The 25,017-nt window shown below is 40.5% G+C and overlaps 1 protein-coding gene across 3 annotated transcripts in view; it reads left to right on the top strand.

Annotated features, from left to right (window-relative positions):
• The window catches only part of GLIS3 (GLIS family zinc finger 3), a 446,998-nt gene that overhangs the window by 399,719 nt on the left and 22,262 nt on the right, over positions 1-25,017 (top strand). For all 3 annotated transcript variants that reach the window (XM_008543931.2, XM_008543923.2, XM_070589983.1), the window contains one exon: positions 17,887-18,062. In XM_008543931.2, the coding sequence (XP_008542153.1) occupies positions 17,887-18,062 (176 nt within the window). The remainder of the gene's footprint in view (positions 1-17,886; positions 18,063-25,017) is intronic.

The raw sequence follows: 25,017 nt of genomic DNA, 5'->3' as shown, positions 1-25,017 counted from the left end.
CTGTGGTTTCATCGTTGTTAGCCTGATCTATGAGGGGTTTTTGTAGAGGGGGGAGGTTGGTGAGAAAGATTTGCCCTGAGCTAACATCCCTTGCCAGTCTTCCTCTTTTTTTTTTTTTTTGCTTGAGGAAAATTTGCCCTGAGCTAACATCTGTGCCAATCTTCCTCTATTTCGTATGTGGGATGCCTCCACAGCATGGCTGATGAGTGGAGTAGGTCCGCCTCAAGGATCTGAACCTGCAAACCCTGGCCACCGAAGCAGAGTGTGCAGAACTTTATCCACTCAGCCACTGGCCGGCCCCTCTATAAGTTTTTTAATATGTGTTTTTAAGTCTGACAAACCATATATTTTTTTACTTATGCCTACCCCTTTATTTATTAATACCTCCATTCATTTAATAAACACCTGTTGAGTATCTGCTATGTGTTGGATGTTGTGCCTGGTGCTAGGGACCCAGATTATTAAAACATGGTCCTGCTCTTATAGGATTTAATGGTGAGGATAGACATGTAAACAAAGTATAGTAATGCTGTTTGGATAAATGATGTAATAGAGATGCCATAGGAGCCCAAAGAGGATGTCCCTAACTCTGCCTCAGGGAGGGAAGGAAAGACAGAGCAATCCAGGCATTGAAGGAGGACTAAGCCTTTTCCAGATGGATAAATGGGGAACAATATCCAAGGCAGCAAGAGGAATGCATGCAAGACATAAGGAGGGGCAAGGATACAGGTCTCAGTAGTTGAGGTGGCATCATCCAGAGTGTATATGGCTGATGAAGTCTGGTAAGAGTGGGTTGGTTCATGTGGAACCATGTATTTATGCTAAGGAATTTACCCCTTATCCTCTTGGAAGCAAAGAACCATTATAGACTCTTTATTAGGAGAGAAACACATCAGATTGTCATTATAAAGAAAGAACTCAGGTGACAAGATGGTGGAGTAAGTAAGGCTGGAAGCAGGGATGAGAGGTAGGGAAAATAAGGAGGTTATTGTAGGAGTCCTTGTAGGCAATATGAGGACTTGAACCAAGGCAAAGCAGTAAGGACGGAGCATTTATTCAAGGGCTATCAATTAGGAGACAATTGCTAATTATTAATATATATGTGGAGTAAAGAAGAGGGGCCAAAATTCATTCCTGAGTTTCACCCCTAGACACCAAGATGCAAAACTGTGCCATTAACAGCGGAAAAAAGAGTGTTTAGTAGAGAGAAGGGTGGGAAAGAAGGAACAATAATAAACGGACTTTAGGGTTTTGAGTTTGGGGTGGTTGTAAAAGATCCATGTGGATGTTCTGATGGACAGTTAGAAGTATGGATCAGAGGATGTCAGATTTATTTTAACAGTTCTATGTACATGGTAAATGTAAATAATTATTAGCCTCCTTCCACAGGATCCGTCAGCACAGCAGTGCAAATGATAACCATCTATTAAGTTTGCAGGCACTGGGGACAAGCAGTCTTGCCAGTTATTGGATGTATTCCTATGAGTTAAGATGAGCTTATTCATTGTAGCATTTTATTTAGTTTCCAGTTGGGTTTTAAATGATATCAGCCATGGGCTTTTTTTTTTTTTTAAAGATTTTATTTTTTCCTTTTTCTCTCCAAAGCCCCCCGGTACATAGTTGTATATTCTTCGTTATGGGTCCTTCTAGTTGTGGCATGTGGGACGCTGCCTCAGCATGGTTTGATGAACAGTGCCATGTACGCGCCCAGGATTCGAACCAATGAAACACTGGGCTGCCTGCAGTGGAGTGCGCGAACTTAACCACTCGGCCACAGGGCCAGCCCCCAGCCATGGGTTTTTTATCATCTCATTTCATTCTGCCTGGCTGAGAATCATACCCCACAAGGTAGTGAAGCTAAAAAACCATCAATCAGGACCTCCTCTTCTTCATCTCATCTTCTTATCAGTAGTCATAATGACTCTTTACAAGAATATAGGAAAAAAGCCATGTCTTATTTTTCTTGTTGTTAGTGCTGGGTCAATTCCGACTGCTAGTGATCCTGCATACAGCAGAGCTGAACTCTGCCCAGTCTTCTTGCTCCATCCTCTCGCTCCATCCTCTCCCTTCCAGACCTGTATCAGACAATGCTCCATTGCTATTCATGGGGTTTTCATGGCCACTTTCTTCGGAAGTGGGTGACCAGGTCCTTCTTCCTAGTCTGTCTTAGTCCAGAAGCTCCACTGAAACCTGTCCACCATGGGTGACCCTGCTGATATTTGAAATACCAGTGGCATAGCTTTCAGCATCACAGCAACATGCAGCCACCGCAGTGTGACAACTGATAGATAGGTGATATGGTTCCTGTTGGGGCCGCAGCGCTGAAAGCACCAAATCTTAACATCTAGATCACCAGGGCCTGTTTTTCTACATAGCCTTTACAAGAACAAATGTAGAAAAAGATTGTAGCCATTATTGGAGTAAAAAAGAACCACCAGACACCTGATGTTTGAATCTCAGCTCCCTCAGTTGCTTGTTGTTTGAATGTGTTCCTTAGATGCTCCTACTTGCTTGAGTGGGTTTTTTTTTTTTTAACATTATGTGTTATTAAAAAAATTTTTTTTCAATGCCCTCTTTTGAAAGTTTTTAAAATATAGAAACCTCCAGGAACAGTACAATCAACACGTGTACACCCTGCACCCATATTTACCCTTTGTTAATATTTCGCCTCCTTCTGTCTATCACTTTATCTTTTCCTCTCTCTGACTTGAGAGATCCTTTATTTGCTTTCCTGTTGTTTCTGAACCATCTGAGAGACAGTTGCAAATATCATTGAACTTTAACCCTAATTTAAACCTAATTCAGTAGAGATCTCCTGAGAAGGACATTCTCCTACATAATCACAATGTAACGATCACACTCAGGAAATTTGCCATCAATATAGTATTATCTAATATACGATCAATATCCAGATTTCCCCAGTTGTGTGAATAATTTTTTTTCTTTTATTTCCATGATCCAGCATCTAATAAGGATCGCAATTCTCATTTCTTTTGAGTCTTCTTGAATCTAAAGAAGTTCCCCAGCGTTTTAAAAATTATCGTCATTGTCATTATTATTATTGTCTTTCCTGACATTGACAGTGTTTGAGGAACTCAGGACATTTATTTTGCAGAATATTCTACCATTTGGCTTTGTCTGATTGTTTCCTCCTAAACAGATTCATTGTAAACAGTTTTGGCAGGAACACCTCATAGTTGATGTGGTGTTCCTTAGCTCTTTTGTGCCTTAGTTTGCATCTCATGGGGAATTAAGATTAAATGAACCAAAGTAGGTAAAGCATGTAGCATGTTACATGGCATGAAGCAGACACTCAGTAGCTGTCATTGCTAATATAAAGACAGACAAAGCTTGGCATGGATGAGAGATTCAGGTTTGGAAGCTTGAGGATGTTGAGTGATTACAGTGGTTGATAATGTAAATAATCGTGGAAGGGGAAATGGAGAGGAAGGGGACGGTAATAGTACTTTATGTGGCTGGGCGGATGAGGTAGACATTTCACTTTTTTGGCTTTCCCTTGCTGCTGTCACCTTCCCGCAGGATGTGTGCCCCATTCCTGGGCCAGCCCAACTGGAATGGGCAAGTATGTGCAAGGTTATCTCTTCCGATCAGGTTTGGAGAGGAGGATGACATGAAACAGCCCTGAATTATTCACTGTGTTTGCATTAGCGTCCAGCATAAAAATACTAAAAGGAAATGTGCTTACCTTCCGTTTTTGGTTTATATATCTTTGCCTCTGTTTGCCTGGGAAATCCCCCAGTAAAAACTCCAGCAGTTTTCTTAACGGAAATAGGTTTATCACACTTTGCGATTTTTAGTGGGAGACTGGCATTTTTTCCTGCTTTGGGGGCATTGATTCATCATTTACTTAGCTTTAACTCGTTAATAAAATGGGCTGAGTCACAGTCAGAAGTCAGGAAAGGTCGGCCACATCTGTCCAGTTAGCATCAGGTTCTTTGATCCTTACCATCGTAAAATAAAATAAATGCAAGTTCTCTCAACTTGACGAGGTTCCATTTTTATTTTGAAATATTATCTGAACGACACATGATTTCAATGATTTAAGCAGTACCACACCACACCACCTAATGTTGATTTAGACTTATTATGGGAAGTGGTGTTTTACTATGTCGTGTTGAACGAGCCAGTGATACTTTATGACAGTGCCTTCCCATAAGAGGAGCCCAGCGTCTTTGGAAATGTTAATTCACTGGGTTTCATAGTATGTCTGTTAGACCAGAAAAAACAAAAATATGCATCAGAGTCCCTTTTTGAGATGAAGAAATCTTGGAATCCCAAGTATAAGTCAGCTGGCTTTGTGTCACTTATCTCGTCCAAGCACCCCAGCTTCCTCTCTTCATTCTGAAGAAAGTCACCAACATGGTGTGCTTTGTAGTATAAGTGATAGAACTTAAGAAGACTTGTTGACTGAACACAGAGGAATGACTTGTAAAGGGCCTCCTATGAGCCCAGCTTGTGAGCCCGAGAAGACTGAAAACAAGGAAGGGATGTGGTCTCCTGGGAGAATACAATCTAGTACAGGAATCAACAGCAGAGAATGTTAGGGACAGTTATTTCTGAGAAAGTAGTCAAAACACCTTCATCAAATAAGGAGTGCCAATTTCTTGAATCTTGAGTATTGGGAAGCCTTACTGTTTTCCATTCATATCAGATGTGACATTGCTAGAATTCTAGGTACTTTGACTTATGTGTGGTCTTTCTGTGCTTTTGGGTAACCAGGGCTGGTCTTAACAGTTAGCATTTTCTAATTCAGCATTGGGAACATAGTGTAGCTTTCTTGGATGCTAAGGAGTTAAAGACAGTGATTGCTTTCTATTTAACAATTTTGCAATTCTGTAGGGTTCTTCAGCTCTCTCAAACCAGACTGCTCACTGACTTTGTTTCTGCATCTTAATTCAGCATCTTTCTCTACCTAAAGAAACAACAAGGATCTTCCCTTAGTGTTCTGTTTTTGACTAAATGTTACCTAACCTGGAGATTGACTTAGTTCTCAACCCAGAAATCCCCCTTGCCTCTTGCAGCTCACAGAGACAAGTTCTTCTGTTAATGTCCTTGGCTCTTATTATCTGTTTCATTTGTTTATCATTTCCCAGATGTCACCTTGCTAATTGGATTGTTAGTTCTTTAACAGCAGGAACCTAAAGTTTTCTCATAACCTCCAGAGTGCCTTGTGCTGCCCTTCACAGTGGTAGGTGCTAAGGAGGGTTTGACAAGGGAAAAGACCCAGGGAGGGTAATGCGTAGGAATAGGAGATCATTGCCAACTCCCACTGTCCAAGTTGGGGGTTCCCAGCAAGGATTAATTCCCTTGATTCATTGGTCTGGAGGGTGGTGGCCCCAATTCTAAAAGTTCCCACAATCTTATGTAACCTGCATACTCCGATACAATACATAGTTGCTCTACTACATACGTTCGCACGCTGCATACATTCACGCGCACACACACATTACTAGGAGTCCTTTGCCGTCATCCATTGCTGGGGTTCCCTACATTGCTTTCCTGTGCTCTCAAATACTGGAAGCCTAATACCCACCATTCTCTCTTATTTGTATCTGTAGTATCTGAACAGCTCAAAACTAGGCTCACTGCTTTGCTGTCCTTCCCGCCCCAGGACTTTCTGAACAGACAGGGACATTGATGTCTTCACTTACTCAGCTTTTTCACAACCTTACACACATACACGCACATATACACACTCCACATAATCTTTCCTCTCTCTTCTTTATCTCAGTATATGTACAATAATGGCTAAAATCGTAAGCATCGATAAAATATTCAAGTTGTTCAGAATCTGTTCTAGCATTGGGGTTCATTCATTATTGAATCATTCACTCAGCTGTTATTTGTGTACGAGGCAATATGGTAGACGCTGAGGTCAACAAGCCTGACAGGACCCTGCCCTCTCTCAAGTGTCTAGTCTATTGAGAGACAACCAGGTCAATAGGCAGTCATAACTTAGGATGTTCTGAAAGGGTGCCACAGGGGCTGTGGAGTCACACAGAAAGAGCACCTAAAGCAAAACTGGGGAGAGAGGAATAGAAGAAGAAATGTCTCCCTGAAAGCTGAAGGTGTGTACAACCCAAACAGGCGACATGGGTGTGTGCAAAAGCTAAGAGGAGAGAGCGTGAGCGAGGGTGGAGCTTCATGTATAAATGCGGGAGGAGCCTTATGAACTACCTTGAGGAGTTTGGGCTTTTCCTTGAAGACAAGAATTTGTTTATTTGGCCTATAAATGTTCCCTGGTGACTCTGGCATACATTCCAGATGCCTCTCTATCCTGTCATCCACCCAGCAAGAGTTCAGAACATCTTCTGTGCCCAAAAGAAGAAGAAATGACAAAGAATGAACAAATGGGTCATCTGGTCCTCAAGCAGACAAGGGCTGCTCTTTGTCTATCATAGCCTGACAAAGCAGCACAGTGGGTTTTACGTTACTTTTCTTTTTAATACTATTTGAAAAGATAGTTTTGTCACTTGCAATTCCAAATCTGTATTTTATGTAGTCATGACGTACTAGGGTTTTGAAGAGTCACTGAGTGACAAAAAAATATATAAAATAAAAGACCTCCATGTTAGAGACAAAGTGATGGACATCTGAAAGTTAGAGCTCTAATATCAGCAGTACCTGAGCCCCACTTGTCCCTCTATATCAGAGAAGACTCAAAGGCATCCACATTGCTGAGTGTCATAACTTAGTTGCAGTTTACCCAGTGAGCGCTGCTCCGAGAGGCTCCCTGGCATGTATTACGGACACTTTCCCACTTGTATGGAAAGATACCTAATTCATAGGGCAACAAACAAACACTGGCAAAAATAAGCCCATCAATCTTCATCACTGAAGTAGTTGAGAAAAGCCATAGTCGAAAAACAAATATAAGCCTCAAATAGCTATTTTTATCAGCCTGCATGTTGGCATCTACATCATCATCTGTTGTAGTCTATCAATATTATGCTCACCTAATGTCACGTGATCATGAGCATCATTCTTTTACTTTGGTCTACAGCACTTTCTATTCAGAAGACAGTTATCCTCATTTAGCATCTCATATAGGGGTCAATTTCCTTCTAGAAAAGGAACTTCCACAGATATTCAAGATTAAGAGGGACAGGGTCCAAAATCCACCCCCTAAGACGCAAATGTGCACACACATACATATCCTACTTGAGAATCACTGAATGTAATGAAAGTTGTTCCTGGCGTCAATATTGTGAGAAGTAAAGAGGCAGAAAATTCCAATATCCTAGCCTGGAAAATGAAGATTAGAGCTTTGGGTCTTATATTGGAAAAGGTTGGAGTCCTTTCTCTATTTTGTTTTCTTTAAATTGGTGGAAAATTCCTGGTACTTCTCAATGTGTATTCCAGAGAAGAAAGGCCCACCAGGCTTTACATTTCTGAAATGTTGATAACATGACCACAGCCTCATGCTTCATACTCTATGGGAAGTATCAGTTGGGTGATTGGCCTTTGGAATGAACTTTTTTCTCATAGAAATATTCACCTTACTAATAGCTTCTTAAATATGCCACCCTGATTTACTCCTAGTAGTCACACTTAGAGGGAAATTGAGGATAGTGGATAATTTCTTTTTACCTACCTGGTGATTGTGAATGGCTCTACTGAATAAAAAAAATAAAACAACAACAAAAACATTGCTGAACGGTCTTCTCTGATCTATCTCTAATTTAAGTGTCCATATGGTCCATAAAACTTTTATGAGCATAATTTTCAGAATCCAGTATGTGTCTTGATAATGGAGGAAAATCACGAGTCAAGTCTACATGGCTATCTCCAATTTAGTATTAAAAACCTGAAAAGCCTAGTAGTCTATTTTGACTCCTCCGTTTTCGCAAACACTCTCACCCCTAATTAATCTGTAAATGCTATTAGCTCTACCTTCAAGATACAGTTTAAGCCTAGTCAGCTCCACTCCTCCAGCCCTGGTTCACCACCGTCTCCTCCTGTCTCAACTCCCACAGCCACCTAACTGGCCTCCTCCCATCCAGTTAGCTACCCACAGCCTTCCACTGTTACCCCACCAGGGCACACGTGGCCTTTGCGCTACACCACAAGGGCTGCTCTTTAAAACGTAAGTCAAATCATCTCTCTTTCCTGCTCATATCCCTCTCCCCATCATACTTGAAATAAAGTCCAAACTTCTTTTTGTAGTCTACGTGGCCGTCTCTGGGCTGGCCTTAGTCAAATCCATCTAGCGTTACTCCTCCTGCTTAATCTGTTCCAGCCACACTGGCCTTCTTCCTGTTCCTGGGAAACACCAACTCATCTTGCCTCAGGGCCTTTGTACTTGCTGTTTCTGAAACCTGAAAGGTACTTTTACCAGAACCTTACATGACTTATGTCTTCATTTCTGGTCTGCTCAAATTTTACCTCCTCAGAAAGGCCTTTCTTGACCACTCTGTCTAAAACTTCCCGTCTCCAACCTCATTGTGTTCCTTAACTCTGCTCTGTTTTTATTCATAGGTTTACCACTCCCTGAAATTACACTGTTTACTGATTTGCTTACATTCCATTAAAATGGGAGCTCCCTGAGAGCAGAGACTATGTCATGCTTACAACTACCTTGTTCACAACCCTTACCCCTCAGTGCTGAGAGGGAGCACCTAAGAAACTGTGTGGAATGAATGGATGTAAATGGAAGGAGGAAATTCTCTATGATGTCTTTGTTGTTACCTTTCCCAGAAATAATTCCCTGAGCAGATGACTGTTGCTCTCCCATCTCTGCTTTCTCCTCTGGGTCACTTCATGGCAAAGCAAGAGACGCCCATGTGAGCATACGTGCGGCACTCTACCACACAACGGCTTGACTTATGTGGTTCAAACGTTTGTTCAAATCAAATTGTTTTCCGTGTATTTTTAGTTTTGAAATGCACTGGTTCTTCATTTTCGATTAATTACAGCACACATCACAAACGAACTCTTAGAATGTCTGTGAAAAGAACTCTATCTTTTAAGGACCAATGAAGTTGCTTCACCTCTCCATGCCAAATCAACCATCTTTATTTCATTCCCACATTCCAAACAAATCTACCTCATGTGAAGCCCAAGATGATGTTTTTTTAGTCCCCTTGGATTTTCAGTCAGGAAAGTGAGTCATGGCAGTAACAAGGAAGGTTTGAGGTGAAATAGAATTCCTTTTCTTACAACCCCTACTTTAGTGCGTTAGTATGAAGCAAGATGAAGTTCAAACTAAGCCATTGTATTATTCAGATGTGCCGATGTGTTCTTTTCATATGCTTTCTCTGAAACAGCAAGTCATGTGGAGCCAGAATTCCCAAAGTGAAAGGCCACAAGCTGTCCTACCCAGAGTCAAGATATCCGCGTACTACGATGTCTCGTCTCTGACTTAGAAAAGGCTATTCAAAGGAAAGCCTCTGCTTAATTTTAACAATGTGATCTGGAAATAAAGTTCATCTTTTCCCCTCTCAGGTGGGGACAGTTGGGGGAATTGGCTGCTAAGAGACTGTCTATCTTTTTGCAAGTGAAGAACTGTCTGTTTATGAGTGGTGAAGAGACTGTTGAAGTGAACAGAAACCAAGAGACAAAGTTCTTTGGATTAGTCTTTTTGCTTCCTTTTCTTTTTTTCTTTTTTTAGGAAGATTAGCCCTGAGCTGACTACTGCTAATCCTCCTCTTTTTGCTGAGGAAGACTGGCCCTGAGCTAACATGCGTGCCCATCTTTCTCTACTTTATACGTAGGACACCTACCACAGCATGGCTTTTGCCAAGCAGTGCCATGTCCGCACCTGGGATCCAAACCGGCAAGCCCTGGGCCACCAAGAAGCGGAACATGTGCACTTAATCGCTGCGCCAGTGGCCCAGCCCCGCTTCCTTTTCTGAGAAATAGTCTTTGATTGCTTTTCTGTTTAGTTCAAGGAAAAAGACTTTTCTTTGTTTTACTCATCTTCCTCAGAATAAATTATTGGCATCATCCTCTTGAGTAGGATGTTCTCCCTCCAGAAACAGAAACTGTGATCTCTGGGCAAATATAATATCCAACGGGACATTTGTACCAATTGGACAAAGGTACCATCTACCTGGACACAAGAATTGGCACTGAGTTGAGAGCTAAGTCTATGGAACCAGTAGTCTGTTCAACAGAGTAGTTCTTCAACAGCAATGACCAACATTTATTAAATACTTATCTTTGCATAGTACTGGATGAGGTGCTAGAGATACAAAATGGTAGCAATCATCCAAGGATTTGATGCTCTTTCCTTCAATAAGAGCCAAGAACCCTTCTCTAATTGAGAATTTTTTAATATATACTATTTCCTCCATTTATTTCTCTAGCTAAATGCTGAGTCTTATCTTCAAGAGAAGATGCAGAAAATTCCTTTGTGGTTACTGTGATAGCAACCTGACATCTTATAGATGAAAAAACAAATACATATGTAAACAGCACATGTTATTACTGACCAAACCACTACCCAGCTAATTTCTTTTCAAATTTATGGATTGTATTGACTTCTGAGGTCTCATTTGGCAGTGGATTTCAAAGGCAAATGGCCATACTTGGCAGGGGTACTGCATTTGAAGTTAGTTCTAAAAGTTCTTCTGATGTTTTCAAGACACTCTTGTTTGTAGTTTGAGAGCATAAGAAAGGTATGGAATAGGCTACTTTTTATCTACCTATTCGTCCCTTTCTCATGTTTAGACAAAATAACACTTTTTTCCCATTTCTCCTCTCTGGCATTCTCATTACATTCTCTTCTGAATGTTTTTTGTTGTTTTTTTTTCCATCTAACGCATTCCATTGCAAAGCAGGCTGAACTCTATGCCTGACTCCAGGCTGAACAAGAGAAAGAGTCTTCCCTTTGCCACAGGACAAATTAATCCCCTTGCTTTGACCAATTCAGAGCTGCCCAAGGGATGACATCATTGCAGAATTTTTTTTTCCGTGGCAGAATTTTTGACATCAAATGTCTAAGACCACTCTGGATAAATTTTCTTCTGGTTGGGGCTTTTTTGTAAAGAGGATTTGGCAGAATCAGACTTTTCTTCTCTCTCCCCATCACGTCAGATTCTGAAATAGACAAACAACTGAGTCACAGCCAATTCTGCAGTCAAGATTTCCCAAAAAACTCCAGCTCTTGGTTAAATGTGTCCTGCATAATTTATTTCTCTAACAAACCCTGGATGTCCTCTCCTCCTCCCATTTCCTTTCCACAGGGGGGAAATATTGTGATGCGCTGGGCCCTATTTCAGTCTTTACCAGAAAAAAATATACTTCTCTGCTTTGGGCATTGATTACTTTGTTTTCTTGACTTACTGCTGGCTCCCTATACCCAAGTGGATAAACTGCAGAACACTCTTTCCTTTCTATTTCCCTCGAACACTCACTTACATATATGAGTCTTTTTTAAAAAGCCTGGTGATCAGTTCACCTACAGCCAACTTCACAGCCCTCATTTTCTCGTGCTCTGTGGAGGCTCGGGCAGTCATTTTTGAGTCTTAGTCTTGTCCAACTTGATAAATCATTTGCAGTTAATATTGACCCAGCCTCTCATAAGGAGAAAGAAACACTATGCCCTTCTAGGGTATGGATTCAGCTCTTTGGCTAGTTTGGAACAGAGTCCTCAGATGGACATACAGCTCTTGGCCTGCTTTGGTCCTGCCCAGATGGACAGTGTTGCAATTACCCACACTTCCCAGCGGCTGTTTCTTCGTTACTGAAAGCTGGTCTTGATTGTCTCTGAAGCAGAATTCAATTTGCAGTTCCCCCAGTAACGTGCTGTGATTCATTCGGGGACAAATCTGGATTGAACTGAATCCAAGTGTCTCTTTTGTGAGACAGAAGGGAAGTATAAGTAGATACTATAGTCACCCAGATGAGTCAGCCAGGAATTCATGAAGTGATTCATAAATCGTTATAAAGACCACTAAAGTCTACTAAAATGGAGCGCTGTCTGGCTATACAAAGTGGGGTATTATCATTGGGGGGTTTTTTTAGATGTTAAATCAGATGTGAAATCCTTAAAACTGCTTTTCTTTTTAGGTTTTGAAAAGGATTCCTTTTTTCCCCTTCTGCAGTCGGCCAACTGCTAAAGCCATTTTTCATTGATTAGTTTTCACAGATGAATTTTAAAACCACCACAGATGATACCCCACAATTCTTTGGGGGAATAGAAAAGACCTCCCTAAATCCACCATAGACCAGTTTGTATCCATTATTTCTACTCCCTGGCAGCAAATCAATAATATTTTTCATGTGAATACAATGAAACAAGCTGTTGCGGTGCATTCTTCCTTCTTTGGGAGGTCTGCAACCCCTGTGGAAGGTTGGGGGGAGGGGGGGACTATCGAAAGCACATATCAACCAACATTTAATCTAGTTGATCATGTAAACACTTCTTTTCAAAGTGTTAACCACCAAAGCAGTGCTAAAACATGGAATCCCACATTGCTTGCTAGAACTGCTTGTGTATACAACAGGAGTGAAGAAAGTAAGACATATTTATGACATGTACTTGACTTGCAACACAGTCTATTAGTAAATTTTGTTTGAAGAAGCACAATTGTAAGTTGACATGGAAATACTTTGGACTTATAGACAGGGGAAAAGTGCTACCTGAAAGGAGTTATCCAATTGCAAAGACTAAAGGTATAAGCACAGCTTGGGCGTGAAGAACCCCAGCTCAGAATTGAGCAAGTTCACCAAAGTGAATTGGGCAGAACCAGAAAATTAGCCAGTTGAGTAAATGCCTCACTTTCTTTGAGCTTTAGTTTCCATATCTGAATAGTCTAGGGAGAAAAGAGTCCTAATATTTTTTATTTTATTTACTTTTTATTTTATTTTATTTATTCTTTTATTTAAGATGTTCTAATGCAGTGCTCAAACCACAATCTTATATAGTTCTCAAGCACTGGGTACATGTAAATGTCAGGATTACCTTAAATGTACATTCTATTTGTAGCAATCATTCCATAAACATGTAATCATTATCAAAAGGTATCAGATATTCATTGTCTAAAGTCCTTTGATATCTGTGACTTCCCAATTTAAAGTTGTTCATATTCCACCTCCACACCTTATTTTTCTCCTTTAGTACTCATTTTCTCTGGCCCAATACATAATTTGCTTACTTAAATTTGTTCATTGCCTGCCTCCCCTCACTAAAATATAGCTTCCACAAAGACAGGGGTATATGTCGTGTTGCTCTAACCCAATGCTTAGAACAGTGCGACACACTTGGTCAGTGCTCAATAAATATCTCTTGAATGAATAAATATCTTTTCTCAGATTTTACAATGCCTAGTTAGAGTCAAGATTATCTTTATTTTACACTTGAAATTGAGGCTGAGAGAAGTCAGAGAATTTATTCAAGATTACCCAGCTAGTAGAGACGGAGCCAGAATCCAAGCCCAGGTGGGTCTGACTTCTAGTCCATCTGTTTTCTACGACATCCATCTGCTTTTCCTGCCATTTGCAGTTTTTCTGCTCATGAACCTCACCAATTCTACGTCTCAATTGGGGCCTGCTGTTCTATGAAACATTCGAAGATTGAGTACTGCGTTTACAGGAAAGATGTCCTCTTTGCTTCCGGCCCACCTCACTGTAAGGTTGGGAAGCTCAGTGTGAACAGAGGGTGGGAGTAGGCCACAGAAGGGAAGGAGCGTAACCAAGTAAATACTTTCAAATAATCAGACATTTTCTAAGGTGTGTATAGATAAATATTTGCAGAAACCTTTTTAAGTTTTTTTTTCCCAGAACATCTTTTATGAGCCCTTTAAAACCTATTTCCCTCCTTTTTTTTTTTGGGCAAACCATTGAACCATGGCTCATGCTAAGGTTATATAAACTCTTCTACTGAATGAATGGAAATGGTTGACTCAATTCTCTGTTTGCTTTTGTGTGATCTGTTTCTGGTAAGCAGTCATTTTTTTTTTCTTTTAATTCTAGTCTGTTGTGTGCATATTTACATAACAATCTTCTATTGTTTCAAAGAAGTATAAAAGGCCAAAGAAGAGACTGGTAAGCTATGCCAAATGAAATCTGTGAAATGTCAACTGCAGATCAGCAGCTGGGGGACACGGTTGGTCCTAGAAAAGATTTTGGAAGTTCTCTCTTCTGGCTCTTGGGCACTGCTGTAACTCAGAGTAAATTAAAGTGATGTCATCTTGTCCTGACGTAATGGGGGAATGAGATATTCCACAGGAGAAAAATTGTAAATCACTGCAATTTATACTCAGCATCAAAATTTTTTGTGTATTTATTTTAGCTTCAAAAATTTTTAATTCACCTTCTTTGGATTAAAAAGAAATCTCTTTAACTGTTTTGGGCAGCATATTCAGATCATATTTATTTTGGTGTGCATGTTAAAGAAAGAAGGTTGGAAAATAGGTGAGGACACTAAGATGATGGGGTTCTGACCGCCCCCCACCTTCAACAATAAGAATGTTTTTCATTTTGCTTAGTGAGCTTCTGTTTAAGTGTGCATCTTTTTTGTTTGTTTACTTGCTTCTGTAGTAAATGGCTGCAAACTACTCAAATTTCTTGAGTCCTTTTGGCTTTTTAAATAACATTCTGGCATCCCTCTTGCTGTGAGTGGTCAGTGATTGTTTTCAGATGCTCCCAGGGCCTTGCCTCTGACGGTAGGACTCTCTTCCACCTTCTCCACTCCTCTCTTGCCCCCTCACCCCTGAATTTAATTTGCTATTTCTAGTCTACTATGAGCAGGTTAACAAGTAACCAAGTTTATAAAAATTGTTTCAATTAACAGTGAGAATGTGAGAGATTTTTTGATAAAATACCGTGTAATGTTTCTAGGCAGTATGAAATTAATTCTATGTGCTGTCCTTGAAAATCACACTTATACACTCACTTCTTACGCTGGACCTTTTAGTGCTGAATTCTTATTTATTTACTCGTTCCTAGCAGTTGTCTGGATAATCAAGATCACATCTTGTCACTTTTGATCTTTTCTCTATACATGTAAAAGTTACAATTTATGTACTAATTCTCTTCTTTCCAAATCAAAGAGCACTTTAGGTGTACATTTATTTCACGTAGAATAATTCATATTTAAATTTTTATTAATACTTTATATGGGGTGATATGCTATATTTTGAAATTATATTTACTTTATACCATATAATGTCATTTATTTGAATAACATGGAGAAAAATCCAGTGTGAATTAGCAAAAAGCAAAATGTAGAGTAGGCATTATTGAAGGCTTTAGGAGGCATTATATCATTCACCTCAGATTTCTGAGATAAGTAATGCTAAAACCTTGGTGTGTATCATACCACATTTTTTTTCGTTGTTCAACATTGCTGTTACATTAAGTAATACATGGTAGTCAAGAGAGCATGGCCAGGGTTTGAATGCGTGAATGAATAGATAAAAATGATTTGTAATTAGCGTGCAATTATGTAGACTCTCTAGATAGGTAGATACATAGATAAATAATTTATGTGTGGAGATATAATGTATATATAGATTGTAGAGTCTATTATATAGAATGTATATTCCAGATGACTCCTAAAATGCTCAAATGATTTCTATTCTTTTAGTTGGTTGAATTCTTCCCCTTTTTTGTAGGTAGTGACCATAATTCACTCCATAGCCATATCCTCCCAAATTATAAAAAATAAGGTTTTATATTATAATCTTTGCGTCCTTCCCCTCCCCCATCCACCTTTTCTACTCTTTGTTAATCAAATCCTTGTTTATGAGGCAGACTTGCTGTGCTGTGGGAGTGGGGAATTGTGAAACAAAATGGTTCTCCTCTGTCAAGCCAATGATGTCATACTTCTAAATACTACAACATGCCCCATTCCACACAACTCTGCCCCATTAGTCCCCAATAGAAAGGAAAGATGGCAGAAATACCAGAAGAAAAGGCAGGAAAACCATCTAGAGCATGTTACATCCTTTTTTCCCAAATGAAGAAATAGAATTAGGAAGCCAGTCAAAGGATCCTACTGCTTTGCCCAAAAAACAGAATTGTGATGCCAGTGATGGCTACTTAGCAGTAACATAGGCTGCCTTACAATTCAAATCCTCCCTCCCTGGGGGTCTCCTGCCGACAGGATTTCGGCGTTGAGTAGTAGAGTGGACTCCTGGTAGCCCTAAGGTCTGTGATCCCATAGTTCCTCATCCCTTTCCCGCAACCTCAGAGCAGCTTGCGAGACACATTAAGGACATGTTCCCCAAGAAAATAGCCTCCATATGAGGAATCCTGGCATATGAGTTTTTACTGGATGTTCTCAGGGCAGTGCCAGGATTCCTTCGTTGTGTTTTCTCTCAAGGACATTCAGCACGTCTTTTCAGGCTAATTCCAATTAAGATGATATACTTGGAAAATGTATATTTACCCAGCACAGGACACACAGTTACTATTCTCTTTCAACAGAGTGAGAATGTAAATTATTGATTAAGCAGACATCTTAACCCAGCAAGATTGTTTAAGCCTCCTCTGACTCCTCTTCTCCAGGGGTTAACTAGTCCAAATCCTTCCTTCTTGGTTCCTACCTCACCCTCTTACACAGCCTCACCATACATCAGTAAGGGGAAAGCACAAAGAGCATGGGATTTCATCCCGTGGTTTCTTACTGCTGCAATACCGGTGTAGAAGCTCTGTCTTATTAAATATTCTGAGTCAGAGCATTGTGAATTACTTTATAAACTTGACTGGTTCATCCTCCCTTTGTGCCGTCTATGGGCCTACACAAAGCACAGCAAAGTGAAGTGGCTTGTTCCTGTGAAGTGAGTGGTATAAACAGATAGTGGCTTCTACACATTAGTGTAAGATAAAGCCTGTCTTCCTAAATGGTATAAGAACAAGCAATTGAAAGTTTTCAACTTACTGGGCCTTTTTGGGGAAACTAAACAATTCATTACTAAGACATTTGTCCCCCGAATTATTTTGCTGCTTCATTCACTGCATTGATAGAGTCTCTACTCCTTTCTCAACCACGTTTGTGCCAGCCCTCTACTAAACTGGCAAATCAAGTATCACTACGAAGCCTATGGACATTGCTGAACTTTAGCCTTTTTCTCACAAGTACACTTTCCCTTCAATGTTAGAAATTATAAATTGTTTTTTTAAACCTAGTGAGTCAGATCCTAACAATTTTCCCTTAGAATTAGGAGATCAGTGGACAGTTATCTATCTTATATCTCTGGTTAGTTGACGGTGTCACCTTATTTAAACACCTGTATGTCCCCCTTCAGAAACTACCGAAAGTGTTATTGTGATTGGCACATGTGACTGCAAAAGATGTCCCACATCGTATTCCTGTTACACCCTGGGCAGTGTTCTTTGCCAAGCACAGAATCCACGCAGATCTCTTGGGTTCTGGGTTTCAAACCACACTTGACCTTTGAGGTTTAAGTTAATTTATTCTTGGCAAAAGAAAATGTATTGTTTAAAAAGAATAGGATTAGAGAGGCTTATAATAAAGACTTGTAACACTTCTTGGACCTCAGATATGTCTTACAGAACAAAATGTTTATGAGCTAAGTGTAAATGAATCAGAAACATACGGATCAAATTTCCCCTAAAATGCAAACAGATTTAAAAATTAGCAGAAAAGGGGTCTGGAAAAAGATGTGCTTTGAATTTCACTAAACCCAGAGTATTTAAAACGCATTTTAAGAAGCTTGACAAATCCAAACTGTGACTAGATTTCCCCTTTGTTGATCTCTTTTATTCCCTCAATATCTCAATTGAGAAGTCAGTGGTTAAAAATGGGAGAAAAAAGTCTTAAAGATTTTTCTTAAAAGAGCTTTGGTCATACTCCTATATAGCCAGAATGGGAAATTAGAACTGGGCTTTGCAGAGTTTGTCTTTGCTCCTGCTGTTTTTTCTCCTTCATGTTGCCTTTTATAATTGTTTTCTCAGGTTTGCACCTTCTGCTCCATCTCCTCACCACATCAGCCCCCGGAGAGTTCCAGCTCCTTCTTCAATAATGCAGAGAACACAGCCTCCCCATACCCAGCAGCCGTCAGGATCACACCTGAAGTCTTATCAGCCAGAAACAAACTCTTCATTTCAACCAAATGGAATCCATGTCCATGGTGAGTGAGGAGCTGTCAGTCCCTTGAGTTTTAAAAAGTGATGTTGTGCTGTTGCTTTTAATCAAGAGTCTTAGTTACCAGTTGTGGATTTCAAATGTTCTGTTATACACCATTATTTGGCTTTTATGACTTTGCTCTAAAATTTCACACTTAATCAGCAGGAAATCTTACAGTGTTTTCTTGGCTTTGACTCTAAGATGCTACGACTTGTGACACTCCAAAGTGGTCAGCCTAAGGTGATGATCCATTCATTGACCCAGGACAGCTCATGGACAGGCCCTAGCAACAGCATCTTGTTTCCTAAACGGTGAACAGTCATATGGAAGAGAATAACGGGAATTCTTTTGCCCATGCATACCTTTCCTCTCATAGGTCTTTGCCCCCATTCCCATATGCCCAGATACTCTCCATCCTTCAAGGCCCAAGTGAAATGACATGTCCTCTCTGAAGCCTTTCCTGATCCCCTACCTCTAAACTCTGATTGCACATCACCTGTATCTCTTTGATAGTACTTATGCTCTCTCTACCTTGTAATGTACTTCTCCATAAGTAAAACTTGTCTTTAATATTAATGTGTAAACTTCTTTCTGAGGTCAGAATTTTCTGGCCCGTTGTCATTTCCCTTAGAGAACTTAGCACAGTTCTTCACATGTTGTAAAGACACATAGATATTTGTTAGGTGCGTGGAGGAAGAAAAGGAGGGAGGGAGACAAGAGAAATCATGATGCAAATCTTGTGTTTAACTCAGAATATGCATGGACAACTAAGTCTGGCTTAATTTATTTTCTTTATTTAAACTCATTTTGCTGACCTGGGCAGATATGTTAGTGAACATCCAAAGAAAGTCAAATTGCCAAATCATATAGACTCAAACTACACATGGCCTTTTACTTCTTGGGGGCAGTGAGAACTTCTATGTAAGTAGAAGGGATATTGTCCATTTAGTTTGAGTGTTTTAGCTCCTTCTGAAAGCTATGATTCTCCTCCATCTGCCTCTTGCTGATTCCTGAATTTGCTCCATGTGAGTTATTACTTGAAATTAATGGATGGTATCCCCAAAGAAATCTAAATCAGTATTCCAGCTGAGTATGAATAACTTCCTGAGATGGAAGAATCAAGCAGCACTATGGAGTTAGGCTTGGATAAGAACATCAAAGTATGGGTCTGGACAGCCAAAGAGGAGACAATGTGGAGACAGTGGCAGCTGTAGGGAGGAAGGGAAAGACCCTGAAAAGCCCAGAGCCACTGGCTCTGGCTCAAAATTCCATCCATCTCTTCTCCCCATTCCCTGAGTGTAGTCATACAAACCTTCTGTCCCCAACTAAACTTGGGCTTCCACCATTCTTTGGGTCTGTGGTAATTTTTACCTTCTTCTGTTGGTAAATTTCTTCTCAAGCTTTAGTTATATATTTATTCAACCAAGAAATATTTCTTGAGTGCCTACTATGTGAAAGCAATGCTTATGTGAGAAAAACAAACAGCATGCTCCCGTCTGAGGGGGGCCTCCCAGTCCAGATAAGGAGCTTGTCTAATATGGAGGAGATCCAAGTTGCCTGTGCTGTGAAGCCGCCCTCACCTGCAGGCAGGTGGTGGACAACGTAAGTGTGGGCTTTGTGGAATACAGAATAGGTCCTTGATCCTAAGATACATGATTTTTACCTTCACTTCAACATCACTGAAAGCTGACCATATGTCCGTCAGTGGCATCACATAATTGGCAATGATTTTTCTTTCTTCATTGTATAGAATAATGGAGCATTTCACAGTCAGTGGTGTCATAGTTCCAATGAAATGCAGCATAACATGCTTTGATTACAACTGTGAAACACATTTTAAAAATTCAAAAATTAACCTATGTGTAGAGGAAAAATTGGAAGGAAATTCTCCAAAACATTAACAGTTTTTTTAATCACAGTGGTAGAATAATGGGTGATTCCTTTCCTCTTTTTTCTGCTTTCAAAAGAAATTTTAAAAGAGATTTTGGAATTAGACCAATTTTAATGGAAACACCAGTCTACTCAACTGTGTGACTCTGGACAAATTATTGAACCTGGATTCACATTCATTAGATGAGGAGAGTCTTACCTACCTTCTCTCATCAGTCATCATGAGGATTTGACAAGAAAAGCATCTGGCAGAGTAGGAGCTTAATTAATTTAATGCTCTTCCTTCTACTCCCTTTCTTTTCTTTATCAAACTCTTTGAGAATAGGAATAATGTTTGTAGCCCCAGGGCAACCAGAATACTTGGTACAAAGTAGGCATTTAGTAAATATTTACTGAATAGGTGATTGGCACTCTCTCATTAAACAAATGATAGGGAAACTAGAGGACACAGAAAATGGGATCTACCTTACCATTTTGCCCTACCTCTTGGCAAAAGAGTCTTTTCCCACATTTCTCTTTTTTACTGAAATAATGAATATATTGTCAACTTGAGATTGTTAGTTTTTTTTCTAACTTTCACTTTGTAATTGTTAAAAATTCCATGGCCAATGAGAAACTGCTAATCGCAGCCCTAAAAATAAATGCATATGACAAGCCTTTCTGGAAGAGATCAGGGTATAGTTATACAAATTGAGAAATCATGCTTTCTCCCAGAAGATGGGCAAGTAGCTGCTGTGATAAGCTTGCAAAGGGAGTGTCCATGCATTAGCCACTGGGCCACTGATAGGAGTTAAGGGGTAGGGATCCAGATGCAGCCTTGCAGAGCCCTCCTCCATGCATTTTTCTGAAAATGTTTTTCCAGAACTTTCTAGGCACAAGCATTTCTCATCAACTGCTCCTTAGGATAAGGACCAAATTGATCTAACATTTTTCAAGTAGGTGATACAGTGCTAGGAGTGAGAAGCGTTCAAGACCTTCTAAATGAGTTGCAGTTATTGGCCATGCCTTTCAGCTTTGGCTGGACTAGTTTGCTGGGTGGCATTATACAGCATCTTGGTGACAGGGATCTTCATCCCCTAATAAAACTAGACTTTTAAAGCCCCAAGTAGTGTCAGGGTTGCTAACACGATAGCTAGAGTCAGTGTTTGTTCTCTCTTTCAAGAAGTTCATGGCTTTAATGAGCGTCATCACCCCCTTCCTCTCTGTACTCCCGGGTAGAGGTCAGAGAAAAATGTCATGACTGTATTTTTAGAGATGGGAACTGAGACATAGAAGAATATAAAATGTCTAGGCATTGCTGCCTTGGCAAAGTACACAGGCATCTTTAACAAGAGGTCCACATTTCCAAGCCACATTCTTAATCTACATGTTTCTAAGTCCAAGACACACCAAAATAAATATGCATTTATATCTTTCCATGGGAAATATTTTGCCTGTAAATACTGTTGCATTACATAGTATCATGCAATACCGTGATATGAGTATTACATCATGAAAGGTTAGAACTCAGAGGAACCTTGGTCTTACAGAAAGAAAATGAGGACCATTGAGTTTTGTTCATGCCATACTAATTGATGCAGAACTCAGACGTTGTGTGCTCAATGTATATTTTTATTAATAAATGTTTTGTAAAAGGCATTCTTTGAAAAGATTAATAGAACTGCTTTTTAAAGTTCCCTCACCTAGTGAATGACCCCAGGACGAGAGCTCAATTTTGTTGATTCTGCATCTGCTTCATGCATTCATACTGCCTTCATTAGTAAGGTGGATAAGGTGTCATTTCTTTTAATGTTGCAATGTTGATAGCATTTACAAGTTTAGCATTTATTCTGTTTGGGTGGCATCTCCAAGGCAACTTCTCAGTACATTTTAGTCTTTTATTTTGGCTGTAAACATAAGGGCAGCTCTTTCCAGTCATGTAGGCTTGTTCTTCGGTCTTTTCTTTCTCTTTAGGGCCATTCTCTTGCCCAGGCAAGCTTCAGAATTTTGCCTGGATTAGTTGCCTGAGAGTTGATATTTGTACATTTTGTTATGGTACCAATGGATAATTTCTTTTGAAATGCCCTATTTACTCCAGGCTGTTAGAATGCCATGGGAATTCCTAGAACAGCATTTTCACAACCTTCCTACTTCTGGACACATCAAGGAGAGGCCAAGTTCAATTCAGCAAATGTTTACTGGTCACGCACTATGTGCCAGGCAAACATTTAATCAATGCACTGTGAAACATGCAATAATAGAAGGTATCAGAATCACCCAGTTTATTCAGAGGAATAAGGTGTCAGAGAAGGGTACCTGGAGGTGACTCTTTTTTTTTTTTTTTTTTTTTTAAAGATTTTATTTTTTCCTTTTTCTCCCCAAAGCCCCCCGGTACATAGTTGTGTATTCTTCGTTGTGGGTTCCTCTAGTTGTGGCATGTGGGACGCTGCCTCAGCGTGGTCTGACGAGCAGTGCCATGTCCGCGCCCAGGATTCGAACCAACGAAACACTGGGCCGCCTGCAGCGGAGCGCGCAAACTTAACCACTCGGCCACGGGGCCAGCCCCCCTGGAGGTGACTCTTGAATAGAGTTTTGAAGATAAATAGTTCATGGGGAAGGCCAAGTGGGCAGAGGCATTCCAGGCAAGGGGAAGCAAAGTGCCCAGGAAAGAACACAAATAACGGTGTGGCTTGTGCCTAGAGAGAAGAGCCAAAGGCAGTTTTAGTATGGCCGGGATGTACAGCTTAAGCCATGGAGTAGAGGGTGAGAAGACTGGAGAACCAGCAAGGCCAGATCATAAAGGGGTTTGGGGCCAAGCTAGGTGAAATGCTACTGAGTGAAGAAGCCAGCCTGGTATTTTAGAAAAGTCAGCGTTGTCTAGAGAATGGAATGGGAGAGGTAGGAACATTACATCCTAACTGTTGGGATTCTATTGGACTGCATGTGTAGAACACCCAAACAACAGTCTCTTAAATGAACAGTCCAGTTCACTCAGATGCAACTGGTAAATAGGAGAATGATGTCAGAATAATGTGGAATTGTGTTTGTTCACATATAATCTTTCCTAGGCAAGAGGAACTGGAATAGCAAAGGAAGAAGAAAATGAAAAAGCCCTCAGCCTAGCTGCTGTACAGGCAGGAGCCTTTTCATCTCTCTTTTAATAAAATTGGAATTGAGCGCAACCCTAGACACTCCCACCCCAGAGAAATGTACACCCAGCCTTGCACGGCCCTCAGCTAATGGCAGATCATAATCTTTCCTATGTGCTGCTTCTATCACCTGTTGTCTCAGTTCCTGCAAGCCAGCGTTTCCAGTTGACAGTTTTGTGCATTTTCGATAACCACTGAGGAGCCTCTAGCCACACACAGCTGGCTGCCCAAATTCCCTCTTGATAACTCTGTTACTGCTGTAGTAAGAAGGTTTCCTAGATCTTGAGCGGTCTGTCCCAATCGTAGTTTTCCCAAAGAGCCTCTTATTTGTAATACACATTTGTACAGAGCACAAGACTTTTCGGGATTTGTTTATCGTGTTATACTAGCACGCCTACTATTTAGGTTCACTCTTCTCATGTGACAAAACGTCTAACAGTAAACAGTGTGGGTGGAGGAGCAGCCCCAAGGAGCCAACAGTGTGCCAGCCTCCTCCTAGCTTTCTGCTTTGCCATCTCTAATGGGTGGCTTCCATCCTCCTGATCACAATATGGATGTTGATATTCTACATATCTTGTCCCAGTTTCAGGCAGAGGACAGGGGGAAGAGTGAAGGACAAGTGTACCCCAAGCTGAGTCACATGGCTACCCTCACATGCGAGGGAGTCTAGGAAGACAGATATTTTAGTGCATTGCCATGCTTAACAAAATTGAGGTTCTATTAATAATATTTATTGGATAGGCACACTGCAGGGTCTGCCAAACGTTCTCTGGGACAGTTTTCTAATCTGTGAAATGGAACTATCTCCCAGATTCATTCACACTGATTGCCTCTTGGAAATCAATGGTAAAGCCTGGAGGCCTTTTTCTGAGGGGTCTGCCCCATTTATGCCCCTCTCCCCCATTCCCATAGGTTTCTATACTGACGAGCGCTTGCTCTTATTTTCACCTCTCTGGAGTTGCCAGTTGCCAACGCAAAGATTTCCATCATCCATGATCCAGTCATTAGATTTCATTAGGAAAACACCATGAAGCTGCCTCCCCAGCCTGGGCCATTTGATATCAAGGCAGCAGCAGTGGGAAGTGGGAGCCTTCTCTGTTGGTCCCGGCTCCTGTGGTTCATAAGCTGTCTTTCTCATGATTTAAAGCGTGCCCTGCCTGCAGGCCCTGAAGATGCAGACCAGTCAGTTCCGAGACAATGGTGGCATTTTCCCGCCTCAGTATGGAGCAGTAAGCTTGTCAGCCCAGTTCAAATTGACTGCATTGGGAAACGAAAGGTTTCCAGCCACCAACAGGCCTCCAAGAACAAAACATGTTGTAAATAGCTTGTCCTAGCAAACAGCCAAGTCATCTTTCAAGATGAAAAAATTTCAGAGCATTAATATTTAAACGGAATGTGGTGGCAGGTACAAGTTTAACTTCTTCCTCTGTCGTCGGCTGTTTACTTACAGTGATTGTGCAATGGTACTTTCCAGAAGAGTCCTATGGGTCACCACCATGACTGATCTCATTTCTGGGGGTTTATAGTGTTAAATGTTTAAAGGTTATTTTTTTAAGGGCAAATTGTAGAGACAATAAACATTCTCCCCTCCCACAGGAAGTTTAGTCACATCTGCATCTGGGAGGTTGGGAAATAATAAAGTAGTAAGTCTAGAAGTTGTCTTGCTTATGTGTCACAACTTCCCTTTGAAATCTCAGGAAGACAAATGAGATTGGCTGTAAATCAACAGTGTAACAGTCTGCACTGAGAAAGTTGTGACATAGTCACGAGGAGAATGAGCCATATTATTCTGATGTTATCAGCTCATGTTCTCATCAGTAGTCATAATCAGGAATAATTCTTGGTATAAGCCATGATGTTATTAATGCTTGTATAGTGCTAGGAGTTGATGATTAGATCCAGAGAAATTCTTAATTACGCTTATACACTTAATTACTACAA

Source organism: Equus przewalskii, chromosome 22 (genome assembly GCF_037783145.1).
Source record: "Equus przewalskii isolate Varuska chromosome 22, EquPr2, whole genome shotgun sequence".
NCBI lineage: Eukaryota > Metazoa > Chordata > Mammalia > Perissodactyla > Equidae > Equus > Equus przewalskii.
Note: the sequence above shows the minus strand (reverse complement) of the source record. Positions and strands in the feature narration are given on the sequence as shown.